The sequence below is a fragment of the Mustelus asterias genome, unplaced genomic scaffold (assembly GCF_964213995.1).
Source record: "Mustelus asterias unplaced genomic scaffold, sMusAst1.hap1.1 HAP1_SCAFFOLD_3459, whole genome shotgun sequence".
NCBI classification, from domain to species: Eukaryota; Metazoa; Chordata; class Chondrichthyes; order Carcharhiniformes; family Triakidae; genus Mustelus; species Mustelus asterias.
The window spans coordinates 11,943-33,068 of NW_027593404.1; the positions used below are offsets into that span (position 1 = coordinate 11,943).

A 21,126-nucleotide genomic window follows, 5' to 3' on the forward strand; every position below is an offset into this window, starting at 1 on the left:
AGAATCCTAAAATGTGTAGGTTAGAGGGATTAGCGGGTAAACATGTGGGGGTAGGGCCTGGGTGGGATTGTGGTCGGTGCAGACTCGATGGGCCGAACGGCCTCTTTCTGCACTGTACGGGTTCTACGGTTCTACAACAATCCTGTTACTTTTACACCTTGCCAAAATCTGCCTACACATCTGTTCCTCAATCTCTCGCTGGCAGTTGGGTGGCCTTTAGTAAACCCCCAACATTGTGACTACACCGTTCCTATTCCTGAGCTCTACTCATATTGCCTCGCTGTATGAGCCCTCCGAGGTGTCCTCCTGGAGTACAGCTGTGATATTTTCCTTAACCAGTAGTGCAACTCCCCCACCCCTTTTACATCCCCCTCTATCACGCCTGAAACATCTATATCCTGAAATGTTAAGCTGCCAATCCTGTCCTTCCCTTAACCAAGTCTCTGTAATGGCACCAGTGAACATCAAGCCATTGTTTCCAGGGCCGTCACTGACCTCATCTTCCCTGGAGGTCTCTCCAAATCCTCCAACCTCATCATTGTGCATAAAGGTCATAGAATCATAGAAACCCTACAGTACAGAAAGAGGCCATTCGGCCCATCGAGTCTGCACCGACCACAATCCCACCCAGGCCCTACCCCCATATCCCTACATATTTACCCAACTAATCCCTCTAACCTACACATCTCAGGACACTAAGGGGCAATTTTTAGCATGGCCAATTAACCTAACCCGCACATCTTTGGACTGTGGGAGGAAACCGGAGCACCCGGAGGAAACCCACGCAGACACGAGGAGAACGTGCAAACTCCACACAAACAGTGACCCAAGCTGGGAATCGAACCCAGGTCCCTGGAGCTGTGAAGCAGCAGTGCTAACCACTGTGCTACCGTGCCGCCCCATTTAGCCCTGGAATGTTAACTCTATTTCTCTCCACAGGTACTGTCAGACCTGCTGAGTTTATCCAGAATTTTCTGTTTTTATTTCATAGTTCCCCAACCCCGCACTTCTAGCTCGTTCCCAAAATCCACAAACAAAAATGCCCTGGCAGATTCATCCTAACTGTTCCACTGAACTCATTTCTTCCAATCCTCCACCCTCTCACCCCTTGCCCAGTCTCTTTCTACTTAGGTTTGTGATTCATCTGATGCCCGACGTCATATCAACAATTTCCAATTTCCCAGTCCTAACTGCCTCACATACACTGGATCAATATTGATCAAACACTTGATGACCAGAAACCACACACTGGACTGTTATAGCCCATAAATTGAATCATTGTAGATCACATGCTGGACCATTAGCCAACACTCACTGGGTCACTGAGGTCAGGGGACACACAGGCCTATTTTCTGTGGGTTGTTTTTCTGCTCTCGAGTCTCCGCCTCTTTACAGAGCTCTAGCCAATGGACTTTCGGTTTACATCTACTGGTTGATGAGCCAATGAGTTGTATTATTGTTGCTGAGTGCGCGGTGACCGGAAGCGGAAGTTCTGGGGAAGGGGTCACGGTATGATGGCGGACGCATTGAAGCGGCTCGCGCTCCGGTACCGGGATTACGTCGTCAGGAACCCAGCAGCCGCTGCTCAATTGGAGACGACAGCCCGGAGCGTCAGCTACTTACTGGCTGGTCAGAGATAATCTGTATATCTATTAACCTTATATAACCGGAAATATAACCTTTCATACCCCGAACTAAACCGGAACGTGAGCTTCTGACTGGTTGATCAGAGGTTAACTCCAAATATAACCTTTGTGATGATACCGTGCCTTTTAATCGTGTGTCTCTGCAGGATGGTTTAGCAGCCCCTGGGATTTTCTTGGCAGCATGTTGTCTGTAGCCGGTGCCCTTTAGTGTTACTGAAACCGTATGATTAACATGTTCGTTTTCATCTGAACTATTGCTGTGTTCGGTGGTTTTAATGTTCATGATGTGGAGATGCCGGTGTTGGACTGGGGTGAACACAGTAAGAAGTCTCACAACACCAGGTTAAAGTCCAACAGGTTTATTTGGTAGCAAAAACCACTAGCTTTCGGAGCACGACTGCTTCGTCCACTTTTTTAGCTCCACTTACCTGATGAAGGAGCAGCGCTCTGGAAGCTAGTGGCTTTTGCTACCAAATAAACCTGTTGGACTTTAACCTGGTGTTGTGAGACTTCTTACTGTGTTTTAATGTTCCCCAGGGATTGCAGAGTAGAGCTTGATTTGGGTGATTGACAGGCCATGTCACGTGACTGGGGCAGCTATGCTTCACAGAGAAGTTCAGTTTTAGTTTCGTCATTCAGAAGCTGCTTGCTGCTGAGAGAAACAGCAGTGTTTTTCCCCTAGAGTTTTGCTGTCTAAGTGTTGCTCTCTAGATGCTGTTTTTGAGTTAAGGGAGAGCAGTCTCTCTCTTTTCTGCTCTCTAATGTCTGGAGACTGGAAGCTGTCAGAGGCTGGGTTTACTAGTGAGGTTTTGCTGTTTTGAGGATATATCCTTTGAAAACTGCTGGCTTGGATTTCTGGTCATGATTATTACAAAACTGGAAATCCAGCATTATGTGACCATATGTGTTTGTGCTAACATATTCTGACAATGGGTGTATGTTTGTGGGATATTTTAAATTTGACCAAAGTTAGCTGTTAAGAGGGGCGATTCCCATGGCGGACCGGACGGGAAGATTCCACCCTTGGACTGCAAAAGGAAAGATTTGTGGTGTTAAAAAAAAAAGACCTGTAAAGACTTGATTACCTGAAAAGACTCGCATGCCAACCATTATCTTGCAATTGTGTCTTTGTCTATATATGCAGTGTTTGTGAAACCTACCTTTCCACTCACCTGATGAAGGAGCGGTGCTCCGAAAGCTCGTGTGGCTTTTGCTACCAAATAAACCTGTTGGACTTTAACCTGGTGTTGTTAAACTTCTTACTAAGAGTGATACTGTCATGTTTAATTTTGTAATTGGTAAAAGTTATGCTAATTTTTGTTATATTCGATTTGTTCTTAAGTAAATTTTGTTTGATAAAAGCTTCCTAGTGGATCACTTGAATCATACCTGGAGTGAAACACCTTATGCTCACCAATGCCAAAAATCGAATGTAAAACTTCAGGATTTAGGCTAACTTCACAAAATACCTTGGAGTTTCTGACCTGGGTCTTAACAGTTGAGGGTTTTTTGTGGGATTAAAATTTATATTCCTTGTTTGGATTGTGATTATTGAACTCAAAGATAGTGAGTATATTTGTTTTCTTTTCAGGTGTTGCATTCAGTTTAAATAGGGAGTGCTTTGTGGAATCGTAGCTCTTTAGCGGCTAAATGTCTCCTGGGTGTGGAAGAAGTCACTTAGGGTGGTTTACAAAAGGTTAAAACAAACCTTTTGGAATTGGCAAACAAGCTGCAGTTGACATTACCTGAAGGGGCGAGGGAAAGCAGAGATAATTGCGATGATAGCTCTGTATTTAATATTGCCAGAAACACTGTCGGAGTAATTGGAAATGGCTAGTGTTCAATTACAAATGAAACAGCTCGAACATTAAAAAAAAGAATTAAAGCAGCTTGAATTAGAAGCGAAAGGGAGGCACTTTGCAGCAGATAAAGAAAGACAGACAGAAGCAAAAGAGAGGGAGGCAATTGCAGCAGAAAAACAAGAGAAAGAGGGGAACAACAAGCAAAAGAATTGAAACAGTTTAAATTACAACAAGAAAACAAAATGGAACTGCTTGAATTATAGATATGGGAAAAAGAAGGGGAAGGAACAGTCCTAGCAAAAGAAAGTGAATATGAACTTTGGAAACTGGAACTGAAAAGTGCATGTCAACTTAAAATGGTGGTGGTAAAGGGAAAAGTTGAGAGTAGTGATGAGGACAGTGAGGAAGAGCAAATGTTTTGTAGTCAAAGATGGTGGGGATCTGTTTAAATATGTGCAAGAGTTGCCATGGTTTGATGAGAAGGATGTAGAAGCCTTTTTCATTTCATTTGAGAAAGTAGCTAAACAAATGAAATGGGTACAGACCCTGTGGGTATGACTGATTCAAACAAAGTTGGTAGGTAGAGTTAGTGAGGTGTTTGTGTCACTATTAGAGGAGGTATCTGGGGATTATGATCAGGTGAAAAAGCCACCTTAAGTGCATATGAGCCAGTGCCAGAAGCCTACAGGCAACGGTTTAGAAATCTAAGGAAACAAGCTGGTCAAGCGTATATAAAATTTGAAAGGATCAAACAAAGTAATTATGAGAAGTGGGTAAGGGTCTTGACAATCAACCAGAAGTATGATGCTCTTAAAGTTATTTTACAATTTAAACATTCACTTCCCAAAGTAGAGAGAACTCATGGAAGAGCAGAGGGTTAAAACTGTGGTGTTAGCAGAAATGGTTCATAAATCAAGTTTGGTTTCCGACATCAGTTTCAGTCTGTGAGGGATAGAAACTGGGGGGAAAAAAGAAATCCTTAGGTGGTAAAGAAGATCTTACGGGAGATAATAAAGACAGTGTACCTCAGGTTTAAAAGGGAGCACATGAGGGTGGAAGGGAAATAAAAAGCCTCAGATGTTTTCACTAATAAATTAGGCCACGCAAAGTCGCAGTGTTGGTGGTTTAAGAAAAGCACTGAGAAGACAGATGTGGTAAAACAGGGTAAGCCAGTGCGGTTTGTTAAAGTGATAAAGATCAAAACCAGTTTCCCTGCTGTCTCTTTAAGATCTGAGGTTGTAGGTATGGGAGTCTATTCGATTATGGTCCCAACAATTTCTGTGTGATCTTTGTCTTCTGTGCATATCATTTTAACATCTCTGCCATTTCCTCCTCTGCATGAATATGAAGCTAGCTGAGTGACAGGAAACAGGGATTAATCATAGATCATAGAAATCATAGAAACCCTACAGTGCAGAAGGAGGCCATTCGGCCCATCGAGTCTGCACCGACCACAATCCCACCCAGGCCCTACCCCCACATATTTTACCCGCTAATCCCTCTAACCTACGCATCCCAGGACTCTAAGGGGCAATTTATAACCTGGCCAATCAACCTAACCCGCACATCTTTGGACCGTGGGAGGAAACCAGAGCACCCGGAGGAAACCCACGCAGACACGAGGAGAATGTGCAAACTCCACACAGACAGTGACCCGAGCCGGGAATCGAACCCGGGACCCTGGAGCTGTGAAGCAGCAGTGCTAACCACTGTGCTACCGTGCCGCCCAATGGTGGACAATTGTTTTTCAGACTGGCAATGGAGTTCCCCTGCGATCAGTGTGAGGACCACTGCTCTTCCTGATATATATCAGTGACAAGACCTTGGTGTCCAAGGAGCAGTTTCCAACTTTGCAGATGATCTAAAACTGGGAAGTGTTGTTAACGGTGTGGAGGATTGTGTAGAATTATGCAGAACATAGATTGGTGGAACGAACAGAGAGAAAAGGGCCCATGACTTCCAGGTTCCCCAGCATCATATTTGGCGGGGGGGGGGCGACGTGGGAGGGGATGCACTAATGATGTGCTTGGGAATCCCTCCAGGAAGTTCCCACGTAAGGGTTTACCCGTCAATTGCCCAGAAGTGCTAACTTCCTCTTGATTTCGCTGGGCTGGGACCCATCCAACAAAGTTATTCAAATTGCTAGTTTCAGTTTTACCCTGATGGTTACTCTGAAAGAATTAGAAGGAAAAATCGCACTTTTCGTACTCTCACCAGTGTAGCGATGTAAACACTCAGATCCAGCCTTGTAAGGCACACACCCCCACACACATGACTCCACCACCATCCCTCCCTCCAGCTTATATCCCTCTACTCCCTGTTTGTTCACATGCCTATCAAGATAAGTCTTAAATGCAGCTAACGTAACTGCCTCAACCACCTCAATTGGCAGTGCATTCCAGGCCCCCACCACCCTCTGCGTATACTGAACCTTCTCTCCACTCCTTCCCCCCCCCCCCCCCAACCATTTTCTTGGAATTGTGCCCCCCTGGAACAAAGAAAGCTGAGGGGTGACTTGATAGAGGTGTACAAAATTGAGGGGAAGCGATAGAGTGGACAGGATAAAATTGCTTCCCTTGGTGGTGAATTATAGAACCGGGGGCACAGATTCAAGATAAGTGGCAGTAGGTGTAGAGGGGACATGAGGAAGAACCTTTTTACGCAAAGAGTGGTGGGTGTCTGGAATTCACTGCTTGAATTGGTGGTGGAGGCAGACACCCTAATCTCTTGGTTTAAAAAAAGCATCGGGATCTGCACCTACAGGGCTCTGGGCTGGGTGCAGGAAGGTGGGGCTGCAGTAGAGAGTGACAGTTGGTGTCTCACTGTGGGAGTGCTGCTCGGGCTGCAGTAGAGTAATTAATTTATTGAATTATTTTTCAGTTCAATTAGTGAAAAAAATCGGAGGTTTTTTTTTTTCTAAACAGGAAATAGGCCCAGCAGCAGCCTGGGAAGATTTTGGAGGGTTTAAAAGTAGGCCGCACCTTTGAGCGGGCAGCGTCGTTAGCGGGCAGTGGAGTGAGCAGGGGACAGAGTGAGAGCTAAAAGGGCTTTGGCTCACAGGGCTTCGGCGAGGAAGGTTGTTTGTTTGTTTTTCTTCGGTTACACCCCCTTTTTGTTTTATCCCCAAAACTAAAAAGGACATGGCTGGTATGAGTGGGAGGCCAGTATACTGCATTCGGTGTGGGATGTGGGAGTTCCTGGAGACAACTTGCCTCCCGGAAGTCCATATCTGTGCCAGATGTGTGGAACTGCATCTCCTGAAGGATCGTGTAAGGGAGCTGGAGCTGAGGCTCGATGAACTCAGTTTAGTTAGGGAAAATGAGAGAGTCATAGATAAAAGTTATAGTCAGGTAGTGACACCAGGGTCTCGGAAGGAAGACACGTGGGTCACGGTTAGGAGGGGTAATAGTCAGAAGGGTGATGTGCCAGAAAGCACCCCAGTGGCAGTCTCCCATAAGAGAAAGGGATGGGCAACAGATGGGAGAAGGGAAGGGAGTGAGCAGTCTGTGGAGGGATCCCCTGTGGTTGTCCCCCTCCACAATAGGTATATTGTTTTGGATTCTGTGGAGGGGGATGACCCTCCAGGGGTAAGCCACGAGGACCAGATCGCCTCCACGGGGACAGGCTCAGGGGTCCGGAAGGGAAAGAAGGGGTTTAGGAGAGCGATAGTTGTGGGGGACGCAATAGTTAGAGACACGGACAGGCGCTTCTGTGGGACTGAACGAGAATCCAGGATGGTAGTCTGCCTCCCTGGTGCCGGGGTACTGGATGTCTCCGAGAGGGTAGGAAGCATATTTAAAAAGGAAGGTAGTCAAACGGATGTGATTGTACACATTGGGGGAAATGATGTAGGTAGGAAGAGCAGGGGGGTCATACGAGAGAAATTCAGGGAGTTGGGTGCTAGGCTAAAAAGTAGGACCTCCAGTGTAGCAATCTCTGGACTGCTCCCGGTGCCTAGTGCGGGTGAGGCTCGGAACAGGGAGATTCTACAGTTGAACGCGTGGCTAAAGGACTGGTGCAAGAGGGAGGGTTTTAAATTCATAGATAACTGGGAAATCTTCAAGTCAGGATGGCAACTGTACAGAAAGGATGGGTTACACCTTAACTGGAAGGGAGCAAATATCCTGGCTGGGAGTTTTGCTCGAGTGTTTCGGCAGGATTTAAACCAGTGTGGCAGGGGGGTGGGGAACAAAACAGGAGGTCAGTAAATACTGAGGCTGGGGTCGAGCTGGGGGCCAGGGCAAGGCTAGCTAAGAAGAGGAGCACTCTGGAGGAGGAGGACCTGACTGGGCCTGGAGGTCTGGAGTGCATCTGCTTCAATGCGAGGAGTGTAACGGGTAAAACAGACGAACTTAGGGCCTTAATGCTTGTGCGGAATTTGGATGTGGTTGCGGTGACGGAAACTTGGTTAAAAGAAGGACAGGACTGGCAGCTGAATATTCCGGGGTATCAGTGTTTTAGGCGAGACAGAGGAGGGGCTAAAAAAGGTGGGGGAGTAGCGATATTAGTTAAGGAGCATATTACCGCGGTGCAGAGGGTAGAAAACTTAGAGGGGTCATGTACTGAGTCGCTGTGGGTGGAACTCAGAAACAGGAAGGGTGCAGTCACTATGCTGGGGGTGTACTACAGATCACCCAACAGCCCACGGGAAGTGGAGGAAAGGATATGTCAGGAGATTCTGGATAGGTGCAGAAAACATAGGGTTGTTGTAGTGGGGGACTTTAATTTCCCTGGCACAGACTGGAAAGTGCTTAGAGCTGGGGGACCGGACGGGGAGGAATTTGTAAAATGCGTACTGGAAGGTTCTTTGGAACAGTATGTAGATAGCCCGACTAGAGAGGGGGCTATACTGGACCTAGTTCTGGGAAATGAGCCCGGTCAGGTCGTCAAAGTTTCGGTAGGGGAACATGTGGCAAATAGTGACCACAACTCTGTTAACTTTAGGATAGTAATGGACAAGGATGAGTGCTGTCCTACGGGCAGGGTGCTAAATTGGGGGAAGGCTGACTATAGCCGGATTAGGCAGGAATTGGTGGATGTTGATTGGGAGAGGATGTTCGAGGGTAAGTCCGCGTCTGGCATGTGGGAGTCTTTTAAGGAACTATTGATAAGGCTGCAGGATAGGCATGTGCCTGTAAAAAGGAAAGATAGGAAAGGTAGGATTCGAGAGCCGTGGATAACCAGGGAAATTGAGGATCTGATTAAAATGAAAAGGGAGGCGTACGTTAAGTCCAGGCAACTGAAAACAGATGGAGCTCTGGAGGAATACAGAGAGAGTAGGAAAGATCTCAAACGGGGAGTTAGAAGGACAAAAAGAGGGCACGAGATGTTCTTGGCAGGCAGGATTAAGGAGAATCCTAAGGCATTCTATTCATATGTTAGGAACAAAAGAGTTGTCAGGGAGAAAATCGGACCTCTCAGGGACAAAGGAGGGGAATTATGCTTAGAACCCAAGGGAATAGGGGAGATCCTAAATGAATACTTTGCATCGGTATTCACGAAGGAGAGGGGCGTGTTAACCGGGAGTGTCTCGGAGGGAGGTTTTGACCCGTTAGAGAAAATCTCCATTACGAGAGAGGAAGTGTTAGGTTTTTTAGGGAACATTAAAACTGACAAAGCCCCAGGGCCTGATGGCATCTATCCTCGACTGCTCAGGGAGACGAGAGAGGAAATTGCTGGGCCTCTGACGGAAATCTTTGTCGCTTCTTTGGACACGGGTGAGGTCCCTGAGGATTGGAGGATAGCGAATGTGGTCCCGTTGTTTAAGAAGGGTAGCAGGGATAACCCAGGAAATTATAGGCCGGTGAGCTTGACGTCCGTGGTAGGGAAGTTGTTGGAGAGGATTCTTAGAGACAGGATGTATGTGCATTTAGAACGGAACAATCTCATTAGTGACAGACAGCATGGTTTTGTAAGAGGGAGGTCGTGCCTTACAAATTTGGTGGAGTTTTTTGAGGAAGTGACAAAAACGGTTGATGAAGGAAGGGCCGTGGATGTCGTCTATATGGATTTCAGTAAGGCATTTGACAAAGTCCCACATGGCAGGTTGGTTAAGAAGGTTAAGGCTCATGGGATACAAGGAGAAGTGGCTAGATGGGTGGAGAACTGGCTTGGCCATAGGAGACAGAGGGTAGTGGTCGAAGGGTCTTTTTCCGGCTGGGGGTCTGTGACCAGTGGTGTTCCGCAGGGCTCTGTACTGGGACCTCTGCTATTTGTGATATATATAAATGATTTGGAAGAAGGTGTAACTGGTGTAATCAGCAAGTTTGCGGATGACACAAAGATGGCTGGAATTGCGGATAGCGAAGAGCATTGTCGGGCAATACAGCAGGATATAGATAGGCTGGAAAATTGGGCGGAGAGGTGGCAGATGGAATTTAATCCGGATAAATGCCAAGTGATGCATTTTGGAAGAAATAATGTAGGGAGGAGTTATGCAATAAATGGCAGAGTCATCAGGAGTATAGAAACACAGAGGGACCTAGGTGTGCAAGTCCACAAATCCTTGAAGGTGGCAACACAGGTGGAGAAGGTGGTGAAGAAGGCATATGGTATGCTTGCCTTTATAGGACGGGGTATAGAGTATAAAAGCTGGAGTCTGATGATGCAGCTGTATAGAACGCTGGTTAGGCCGCATTTGGAGTACTGCGTCCAGTTCTGGTCGCCGCACTACCAGAAGGACGTGGAGGCATTGGAGAGAGTGCAGAGAAGGTTTACCAGGATGTTGCCTGGTATGGAGGGTCTTAGCTATGAGGAGAGATTGGGTAGACTGGGGTTGTTCTCCTTGGAAAGACGGAGAATGAGGGGAGATCTAATAGAGGTATACAAGATTATGAAGGGTATAGATAGGGTGAACAGTGGGAAGCTTTTTCCCAGGTCGGAGGTGACGATCACGAGGGGTCACGGGCTCAAGCTGAGAGGGGCGAAGTATAACTCAGACATCAGAGGGACGTTTTTTACACAGAGGGTGGTGGGGGCCTGGAATGCGCTGCCAAGTAGGGTGGTGGAGGCAGGCACGCTGACATCGTTTAAGACTTACCTGGATAGTCACATGAGCAGCCTGGGAATGGAGGGATACAAACGATTGGTCTAGTTGGACCAAGGAGCGGCACAGGCTTGGAGGGCCGAAGGCCTGTTTCCTGTGCTGTACTGTTCTTTGTTCTTTGTTCTTTGAAGGGGGGGAGGTTTAACACGGATATCAGAAGGACATATTTCACACAGAGGGTCGTGGGGGCCTGGAATGTGTTGCCGGGCAAGGTGGTAGAGGCGGACACACTGGGAACGTTTAAGACTTATCTAGACAGCTATATGACCGGAGTGGGAATGGAGGGATACAAAAGAGTGGTCTAGTTTGGACCAGGGAGCGGCGCGGGCTAATTGTTCCTTGTTTCTCGTTTCAAGGCTTCATTCTATGATCATCTTGCTGGTGCCAGTACAGAGCGAGACTGCGGATAGTTGGGAACCTGTCTCAGGGGCAGGGAATTCATATGGTGTTCATGGAAGTGGAAATGACTAGGGTTGGGAAGCATTTTCCGATCAGGGCCATTGTGATCTCCTGGACTCGTTTCGATCGCCTCAGGGGGTCGGAGAGGAATTTCCCAGATTTTTTTTTTTCCCCATATTGGCCCTGGGGTTTTTCACTCTGGGTTTTCGCCTCTCCCTGGGGATCACATGGTCTGGAATAGAGGGGTGGGGGTGAGTTAATAGGTTGTAATGAACGGTAGCACAGTGGTTAGCACTGCTGCTTCACAGCTCCAGGGTCCCGGGTTCGATTCCCGGCTCGGGTCACTGTCTGTGTGGAGTTTGCACATTCTCCTCGTGTCTGCGTGGGTTTCCTCCGGGTGCTCCGGTTTCCTCCCACAGTCCAAAGATGTGCGGGCTAGGTTGATTGGCCAGGTTAAAAATTGCCCCTTAGAGTCCTAAAATGCGTAGATTAGAGGGATTAGCGGGTAGATATGTGGGGGTAGGGCCTGGGTGGGATTGTGGTCGGTGCAGACTCGATGGGCCGAATGGCCTCCTTCTGCACTGCAGGGTTTCTATGAAAGCATCGTAGCTGTGAGGGACAGCTCGGTGGATAGGATATTGGTATGTAGATAGGCTGGAAAATTGGGCGGGGATCCTGGATTCAGGATTCAATCCTGGACCGGGGAGCGGCGCGGGCTTGGAGGGCCGAAGGGCCTGTTCCTGTGCTGTATTGTTCTTTGTTCTTTGTGGGATTAGAAAAGGCATCTTGGTGTCCTCAAGCTGGCATAGACACGTTGGGCTGAATGGCCTCCTCCTATGCTGTAACTTTTCTCTGGTTCTATCTAAAATAAAAGATACAATTCTAAAGGGGGTATATGCGCATAAATCATTGACGATGGCAGGAGAGGTTGAGAGTGGTTAATAATGTACCTGATATAGATAAAGGCAAAATACTGCTGGAATATGAAACCGAAACACAAAATGCTGGAAAATCTCAGCAGGTTTGACAGCATCCATGGAAAGAAAATAGAGCCAACATTTGCTCTGATGAAGGGTCATCCAGACTCGAAATGTTGGCTCTATTCTTTCTCCACAGATGCTGTCAGACCTGCTCAGATCTTAGAGCATTTTTTGTTTTGGTACCCAATATCGACCGTGTTTTATAAATCAGCATGTGGGCACATAAGAAAGTTATGTTAATCCTGGTTTGGCCTCAGCTGGAATATTGTGTCCCGTTCTGGACTTTACATTTTAGGAAGGATGTGAAGGCAGGAAAGATGCGCAAGAATGATTCCAGGGACAAGTTGGTGCAGTGACCAGTGAATGAAGATTTATCTGAACAAGGAACATCCGTTATGAAGACAGATTGGAGAGGTTGAGACTGTGTTTTCCTTAGTGAAGAGAAGGGTGAGGGAAGATTTTGATTGAGGTGTTTGAAATCATGAGGGGGGTCTGGACAGAGCAGATAGAGAGAAACTGTTCCTGTTGGTGGAAAACCCGAGAAGCAGATTTAAGGCAACTGGCAAAAGAAGCAATGGAGATCGGAGGAAAAACTTTTTCAAGCAGTGAGTGGTTCAGCTCTGGAATATACTGCCTGAGAGTGTGGTGGAGACAGTGTCAATCCTGGCTTCAGAAGGAAATTGCATAATTATTTGAGGAAAATGTGTAGGGCTACAGGGAATAGCAGAGAAGGGGGGTTCGGTGAATTGCTCCTGCAGAAGAACAGCATAAGCAATGGGCAAAGTGGCTTACTCTTATGCTATCACCGTCCTATGATTCTCATTCCCCTGGCTCTGCCTGCATGGAACTTTATCTGTTTCTCTTAAACTATTTTATATTTCTTGGAAGTTTACTCTCATTATACCATCTGCCTCTTCATCAGTTCTAGGTTTTCCACTCTTGACAGTATTAAGTCCCTTTTCACCTAATATATTCCTTAACTCATTGAGTTAGCCTTGATTGGCCCACTCATGATTGGACCTTTTCTCAATTGAATATTAATTTGCTGAGAATTATAAATGAATTATTGAAATCTTCATTGCTTATCTGCTGTTATATCTTTTAACTTAATTTTCCAAAATGCCCCAGCTAACTCTCCTCTTGTACTACAAAACTGATTTTTATTTCAATTCAAGGCCCTCATTTCAAAGTTCACAATATCTCTGATTCTGATCACTAATCCTCAGTCACTCCATTATTAATCAACCCTGTTTCATTGTACAATTTTAGATGTGAAGTGGCCTGCCTGTTCTTGGGTTCTCTGACACCGTTGTTGATCCTACATTGCCAGCAGCTCCAGCTGGAGGTCAAGATAAATCACTGAGGTTCATTATTGGAATGATTCAAATTGACAGTCTTTCCTTTCTCTTGCAGGGCGTTTTGCTGATTCTCATGAACTCTCTGAGCTGGGTATGTATTAGAGAGGTGTGTGCAGGGAAGGGGGGTTGGTGGCGTATGGGTAATGTCACTGGATTAGCAATCCAGTGACCACAGGCTAATGCTCTGAGGACGCTGGTTCAAAGCATACAACAGCAGCTGGTAACTTATAAATCAGTTATGGAGATTGTGAAACTAGCATTGATTGTTGTTAAAAACCCATCTGGTTCACTAATGTCCACTAAAGGGAAAGATATCTGCTGTCCTTATCTAGTCTGGCTTACATGTCACTCCTGACCCACAGCAATGTGGCTGACTCATAAATGACCACCTGGAGTGCACTCACGTTACACATTTCAAGGGCAATTGGGGATGGGCAACAAATACAGACAGGCCTTGCCAGCGACACCCATGTCACATGAACAAATGTATTTTTAAAAAGGGATGGGGCTCAGGATGGTGTCAGTAACAGGCAATGTGAAGAACATGATAAAAGTCTCTGCTTTAATTAGGCACATTCAGTGGCAGCATCGTACTGAGCAGTTTGCTGATCACACAGGCGGCTGTCTGTGTGCTGAGAACAGCCTGCTGATCACAGACAGGCGTCTGTATACTGAGAACGGTGTGATCACAGATGGCTGTCTCTGTACTGAATAGTCTGCGGATCGGAGTCAGATGGCTGTCTCTGTACGAGAACAGTGAGCTCATCACAGCCAGACGACTGTGTACTGAGAACAGCCTTCTGATCACATGCAGACAGGCGTCTCTATACTGAACAGTGTGATCATCACAGACGGCTCTCTGAACTGAGAACCGTCTGCTGATCACAGACAGATGGCTGTCCCTTTACTGAAAATAGCTTTCTGATCACAGATGGCTGTCTCTGTACTGAGAATATCACAAACAGATGGGCATCTGTACTGAGTACAGTGTGCTCATCACAGATGGCTGTCTGTGTACTGAGAACAATGTCTCATCACAGACGGATGTCTGCACTGAGAACAGTGTGCTCATTGCAGGCAGACGTGCGTCTGTACTGAACTGTGCTCATCACAGACAGATGGGTATCTGTACTGAGAACAATGTCTCATCACAGACCGGCTGTCTCTGTATTCAGAACAGTGTGATCATCACAGACGACTGCCTCGGAACTGAACAGTCTGCTATCACAGTCAAGCAGCTGTCTCTCTATTGAGAACAGTCTGTTGATCATAGTCAGGTGGCTGACTCTGTACAGCGAACAGTCTGCTGATCACAGACGGACGGCTGTCTCTGAATTGCGAACAGCCTACTGATCACAGACAGACGGGTGTGTGTACTGACAACAGTCTGCTGATCACAGACACACAGCTGTTTCTGTACTGAGAACAGTGTGCTCGTCACAGACAGATGAGTGTCTCTGTACTGAACAGTCTTTTGATCACAGGCGATGGGTGTCCCTCTATACTGAACAGTCTACTGCTCACAGACAGACGGGTCTGTGTACTGAACAGTCTGATCATAGACGGATGGCTGTCTGTATATTGAGAACAGTGTGATCGTCGCAGGCAGACGGCTGAGTCTGTACTGAACAGCCTTCAGATCACTGACGGGCGTCAGTACTGAACAGTGTGCTGATCACAGACGGCTGTTTGTACTGAACAGTTTACTGATCACAGATGGACGGGTGTGTGCACTGACAACAGTCTGATCACAGACGGCTGTCTCTGAATTGCAAACAATCTGCTGATCACAGACAGACGGATGTGTGTACTGACAACAGCCTGCTGATCACAGACACACAGCTGTTTCTGTACTGAGAACAGTGCGCTCATCACAGACAGACAAGTGTCTCTGTACTAAGGCAGAGAATCCTAAGGCATTTTATTCATATGTTAGGAACAAAAGAGTTGTCAGGGAAAAAGTCGGACCTCTCGGGGACAAAGGAGGGGAATTATGCTCAGAACCCAAGGGATTAGGGGAGATCCTAAATGAATACTTTGCATCGGTATTCACAAAGGAGAGGGACCTGTTGACTGGGAGTGTCTTGGAGGGAGGTGTTGACCCGTTAGAGAGAATCTCCATTACAAGGGAGGAAGTGTTAGGTTTTTTTAGGTAACATTAAAACTGACAAATCCCTAGGGCCTGATGGCATCTATCCTAGACTGCTCAGGGAGACAAGAGATGTAATTGCTGGGCCTCTGACGGAAATCTTTGTCTCTTCATTGGACACAGGTGAGGTCCCTGAGGATTGGAGGATAGCGAATGTGGTACCGTTATTTAAGAAGGGTAGCAGGGATAACCCGGGTAATTATAGGCCAGTGAGCTTGATGTCCGTGGTAGGGAAGTTGTTGGAGAGGAATCTTAGAGACAGGATGTATGCGCATTTAGAACGGAACAATCACATTAGTGACAGACAGCATGGTTTTGTAAGAGGGAGGTCGTGCCTTACAAATTTGGTGGAGTTTTTTGAGGAAGTGACAAAAACGGTTGACCAAGGAAGGGCCATGGATGTCGTCTATATGGATTTCAGTAAGGCAGTTGACACAGTCCCTCATGGCAGGTTGGTTAAGAAGGTTAAGGCTCATGGGATACAAGGAGAGGTGGCTAGATGGGTAGAAAACTGGCTTGGCCACAGGAGACAGAGGGTAGCAGTCGAAGGGTCTTTTTCCGGCTGGAGATCTGTGACCAGTGGTGTTCCGCAGGGCTCTGTACTGGGACCTCTGCTATTTGTGATATATATAAATGATTTGGAAGAAGGTGTAACTGGTGTTGTCAGCAAGTTTGCGGATGACACGAAGATGGCTGGACTTGTGGATAGCGATGAACATTGTCAGACAATACAGCAGGATATAGGCTGGAAAATTGGGCGGAGAAATGGCAAATGGAATTTAATCCAGATAAATGCGAAGTGATGCATTTTGGAAGAACTAATGTACGGGGGAGTTATACAATAAATGGCAGAGCCATCAAGAGTATAGAAACACAGAGGGACCTAGGTGTGCAAGTCCACAAATCCTTGAAGGTGGCAACACAGGTGGAGAATGTGGTGAAGAAGACATATGGTATGCTTGCCTTTATCAGACGGGGTATAGAGTATAAAAGCTGGAGTCTGATGTTGCAGCTGTATAGAATGCTGGTTAGGCCACATTTGGAGTACTGCGTCCAGTTCTGGTCGCCGCACTACCAGAAGGACGTGGAGGCTTTAGAGAGAGTGCAGAGAAGGTTTACCAGGATGTTGCCTGGTATGGAGGGTCTTGGCTATGAGGAGAGATTGGGTAAACTGGGCTTGTTCTCCCTGGAAAGATGGAGAATGAGGGGAGATCTAATAGAGGTGTACAAAATTATGAAGGGTATAGATAGGGTGAACAGTGGGAAGCTTTTTCCCAGGTCGGAGGTGACGATCACGAGGGGTCACGGGCTCAAGGTGAGAGGGGCGAGGTATAACTCAGATATTAGAGGGATGTTTTTTCAGAGAGTGGTGGGGGCCTGGAATGCGCTGCCAAGTAGGGTGGTGGAGGCAGACACGCTGGCATCATTAAGACTTACCTGGATAGTCACATGAGCAGCCTGGGAATGGAGGGATACAAACGATTGGTCTAGTTGGACCAATGAGTGGCACAGGCTTGGAGGGCCGAAGGGCCTGTTTCCTGTGCTGTACTGTTCTTTGTTTCCTTTGTTTGTTTTACTGAGAACAGTCTTTTGCTCTCAGGCGATGGGTGTCCCTCTATACTGAGAGCAGACTGCTGATCACAGACGGGTGTGTGTACTGAGAACAGTCTGCTCACAGATGGGCCTTTGTACTGAGAACCTTCTGATCACCGATAGACGGGCGGCAGTACTGAAAACAGTGTACTCATCACAAACCGGCTCTCTGTGTACTGAGAACAGTCTGATCACAGACAGACAGGTGTGTGTACTAAGTCTGCTGACCACAGACAGACGGGTGTGTCTCTTGAGAACAGTCTGCTGATCACAGACCGGGTGTGTGTCCTGAGAACAGTCAGCTGATCACAGATGCACAGCTGTTTCTGTATTGAGAACAGCCTTCTGATCACTAGCAGACGGGCGTCTGTACTGAGAACAGTGTGCTCATCACAGACCGGCTGTCTCTGTATTGAGAACAGCCTTCTGATGGCAATTATACATTCCCAAAATCAGATTGTCCACCTTTCCTGTGGGCATTATCCAGTAAACATTAATACAAATCAGTCAGTCATCATCCTGTCATTAACTCCAGACAATAACAATACACATCATGACCTAATGGGATTTCATTTGTTGTTAAATTGCAGGCGTTACCACCCTTCTGTTGCCCAGCAATATGGGACGCTGGACAGTGAAATGATTCCCACCAAATTGAACCCACGTGACTCTCGTCCGACCCTGAGAAATTCTTGTCTGCTCGCCACCTGCATTATCTCTCGGAGTTGTATGACCCGATTCATAAGGCTAGCATTGGTAGCCATCTTGTTCCTGACCACTGCTGATGATAGCATTACTGCTTTTCAGGGGATCTATTGATCCTTCCCCCTCCCTGTATTTGTCACTGACTGAAATTTCACAAAATGTAACCAAAAGCAAAACACCTCCATCTTGTAAATGAGAAATCATAGAAACCCTACAGTGCAGAAGGAGGCCATTCGGCCCATCGAGTCTGCACCGACCACAATCCCACCCAGGCCTTGCCCCCACATATTTACCCGCTAATCCCACGACTCTAAGGGGCAATTTTTAACATGGCCAATCAACCTAACCTGCACATCTTTGGACTGTGGGAGGAAACCGGAGCACCCGGAGGAAACCCACGCAGACACGAGGAGAATGTGCAAACTCCACACAGACAGTGACCCGAGCTGGGAATCGAACCCGGGACCCTGGAGCTGTGAAGCAGCAGTGCTAACCACTGTGCTACCGTGCCGCAAATGTTAATAATTTCTATGGCAACAGCCCTGGCCGGCTTACTTTCCAAGAGTCCAAGATCATTCATTCTAAAGTTAGTATCATGTTAGTGTTCCTAAATCTTTGGTTATTCGTTTATTAGCCTAATTATCCCCCCTACATCACGGGGCAATAAAGATTGTAAGAGAGAGGGAGCTTCCATGTCTTCTGCCGAAGCTTGTTGCGTTGAATACTGGAGTGGCTACAATTTGGGTCATTATTTAACGTGAGTTTGTATTTGTTTGACAGTCTACTCAGCATCCAACTTGTTAGTGCTGGTCAATGATGGCATATTGAGGAAAGGTATCCCTCAGATGCCCCTAGTGGTAAGTACTGCTTCACTTTACAATTTTGAAAGTATTGTCACGCTGTAAAAAAAAATTGAACAACCACACATACTGAGCTCTTCTCACTCAAGCCCAATATTAAAATATGCTGACATCCAATTTAACACCATGTAACTCCGGGCTAGATCCGGTTAGATTTGAGTCTGTAACTCACTCCCGAGTATCTTCTGTTCTACTTTAACCAACCCCAAACACCTCAATTAAAGTCCAGTCTGTAATTCACTCTGGGATAATTAATCTATATGTAAGCCACCCAAACCTCAATTAGATTTCAGTCTGTAACTCACTTCTGGAAATCTGTTATGCTATATATTATCCATCCAATATCTGTTCTATATATAAACGGCATGGTAGCACAGTGGTTAGCACTGCTGCTTCACAGCTCCAGGGTCCCGGGTTCGATTCCCGGCTCGGGTCACTGTCTGTGTGGAGTTTGCACATTCTCCTCGTGTCTGCGTGGGTTTCCTCCAGGTGCTCCGGTTTCCTCCCACAGTCCAAAGATGTGTGGGTTAGGTTGATTGGCCAGGTTAAAAAAAATTGCCCCTTAGAGTCCTGGGATGCGTAGGTTAGAGGGATTAGCGGGTAAAATATGTGGTGGTAGGGCCTGGGTGGGATTGTGGTCGGTGCAGACTCGATGGGCTGAATGGCTGCCTTCTGCACTATAGGGTTTCTATGATTCTATGAAACCTCCCCAAACTCCCTAATTAGATTCCAGTCTGTAACTCATTGCGGATATCTGTTAGTTGTTATGGTTCAGGTCAGAAACTCCCAAGTGTTTTATGAAGTCTGCCTGGATCATAAGTTTTGCATCTTGAATTTGGCTCGGATAAGCATAATAGGCTTCACTTCAGGTATGATTCAAATGACCCAACAGGGAGCTTTTATCAAACAAAATTTATTTAAGTATATAGTCAACATGTATAGTAAGAAAATTAGCAAGAACTTTAATCAATTACAAACAAAACAACCACGACAATGTATAACCCTTAACAAAGATATCTAACATGTTTCAATCAAACCAAACTCTGTAAACAACCCTTTAAACACGTTCAATACAGCAAAGTCTACTGCTCACGTGATAAGGGAATTTGAGTCCTTTGGTTGAAGTCTGCAGTTTGGATTCATTCTGAGCAGTTTGAAGACAAAGACAGCTTCCCAAAACACCAGAGACACTGTTCCAGCCCCCAACAACAGCAGGTTTTCACCCTTCAGGAAAACAAGATCCTGTTTTCAGCTAACCAACAAAATTTTGAAAACAATGGCGAGGAAAAACGCTTCCTTTTGGCTTGCTATCCCTTCTAAAACTAAAACGGTTCCAAACTGAAAAAGAAAAAACTGCCTGGAAATACACCATCCTCCTGACAATGGAGGATCATTAAACTAATCCCAGAGTAAATAATAACAAATGGGATTACTATCTCAATGGAAACAAATTAAAACATGCTACCGTGCAAAGGGACCTGGGGGTCCTTGTGCATGAGACGCAAAAGCCCAGTCTGCAGGTACAACAGGTGATCAAGAAGGCAAATGGGATGTTGGCCTATATCGCGAGGGGGATAGAATATAAAAGCAGGGATGTCATGATGCACCTGTACAGGGCATTGGTGAGGCCGCAGCTGGAATACTGTGTGCAGTATTGGTCCCCTTATATGAGGAAGGATATATTGGCATTGGAGGGAGTGCAGAGAAGGTTCACCAGGTTGATACCGGAGATGAGGGGTTTGGATTATGAGGAGAGGCTGAGGAGATTGGGTTTGTACTCGTTGGAGTTTAGAAGGATGAGGGGGGATCTTATGGAGACTTATAAGATAATGCGGGGGCTGGATAGGGTGGAGGCGGAGAGATTCTTTCCACTTAGTGAGGAAGTTAAAACTAGAGGACACAGCCTCAAAATAAAGGGGGGTCGGTTTAAGACAGAGTTGAGGAGGAACGTCTTCTCCCAGAGGGTGGTGAATCTCTGGAATTCTCTGCCCACTGAGGTGGTGGAGGCTACCTCGCTGAATATGTTTAAAGCGCGGATGGATGGATTCCTGATCGGTAAGGGAATTAAGGGTTTTGGGGATCAGGCGGGTAAGTGGTACTGATCCACGTCAGATCAGCCATGATCTTATTGAATGGCGGGGCAGGCTCGAGGGGTTAGATGGCCTACTCCTGCTCCTATTTCTTATGTTCTAAACACAAACAACCCTATTTAAGCCACTTTAGCAATAAAAGGACATTTCCAGTCAAGTAGACAACAATGACATCACTGAAGCTGTGAGAGCTGCAGAAATCATGTTTTTTAAAAAAAACTTAAAGATGCACGAACATAGTTTCCCCCCCTTAAGAAAGAAATGCATCAACCTTCAAAGGTGGTTTCATTTTTCAAACCCTTTCAGTTTCACAGTATTAGTATTCAAATAATAAAGATACAAATATTTTACGAAATCAAAACACGCAAACATAATAGTAATATAGTTGATTTCAGTCCTCGTCTTCCTCCATCAAACATTCCTTATCGCATTCATGACAAACTGCTTCATCTCAAATTCTCCTTAATCCTGCATGGATTCCAAGTTCAAACTCAGTTTG

The 21,126-nt window shown here is 46.3% G+C and overlaps 1 protein-coding gene across 1 annotated transcript; it reads left to right on the top strand.

The window, feature by feature from the left end:
* The first annotated feature begins 1,502 nt into the window (after positions 1-1,502).
* Positions 1,503-19,093, top strand: LOC144490583 (peroxisomal membrane protein PEX16-like). The gene is made up of 3 exons (XM_078208295.1): positions 1,503-1,629; positions 13,286-13,321; positions 18,458-19,093. Exons 1-3 carry the CDS (start codon positions 1,512-1,514, stop codon positions 18,580-18,582), a joined length of 279 nt encoding a protein of 92 aa, XP_078064421.1. The 5' UTR covers positions 1,503-1,511; the 3' UTR covers positions 18,583-19,093.
* The last annotated feature ends 2,033 nt before the right edge of the window (positions 19,094-21,126 follow it).

Bases quoted from the DNA above. Each gene is read 5' to 3' on its own strand.
- LOC144490583 (XM_078208295.1), top strand. From the start codon at position 1,512: ATGATGGCGGACGCATTGAAGCGGCTCGCGCTCCGGTACCGGGATTAC. The intron at 1,630-13,285 runs GTCAGAGATAAT...TTTCTCTTGCAG, and splicing joins CGTCAGCTACTTACTGGCTG to GGCGTTTTGCTGATTCTCAT. The intron at 13,322-18,457 runs GTATGTATTAGA...TTTGTTTGACAG, and splicing joins TCATGAACTCTCTGAGCTGG to TCTACTCAGCATCCAACTTG.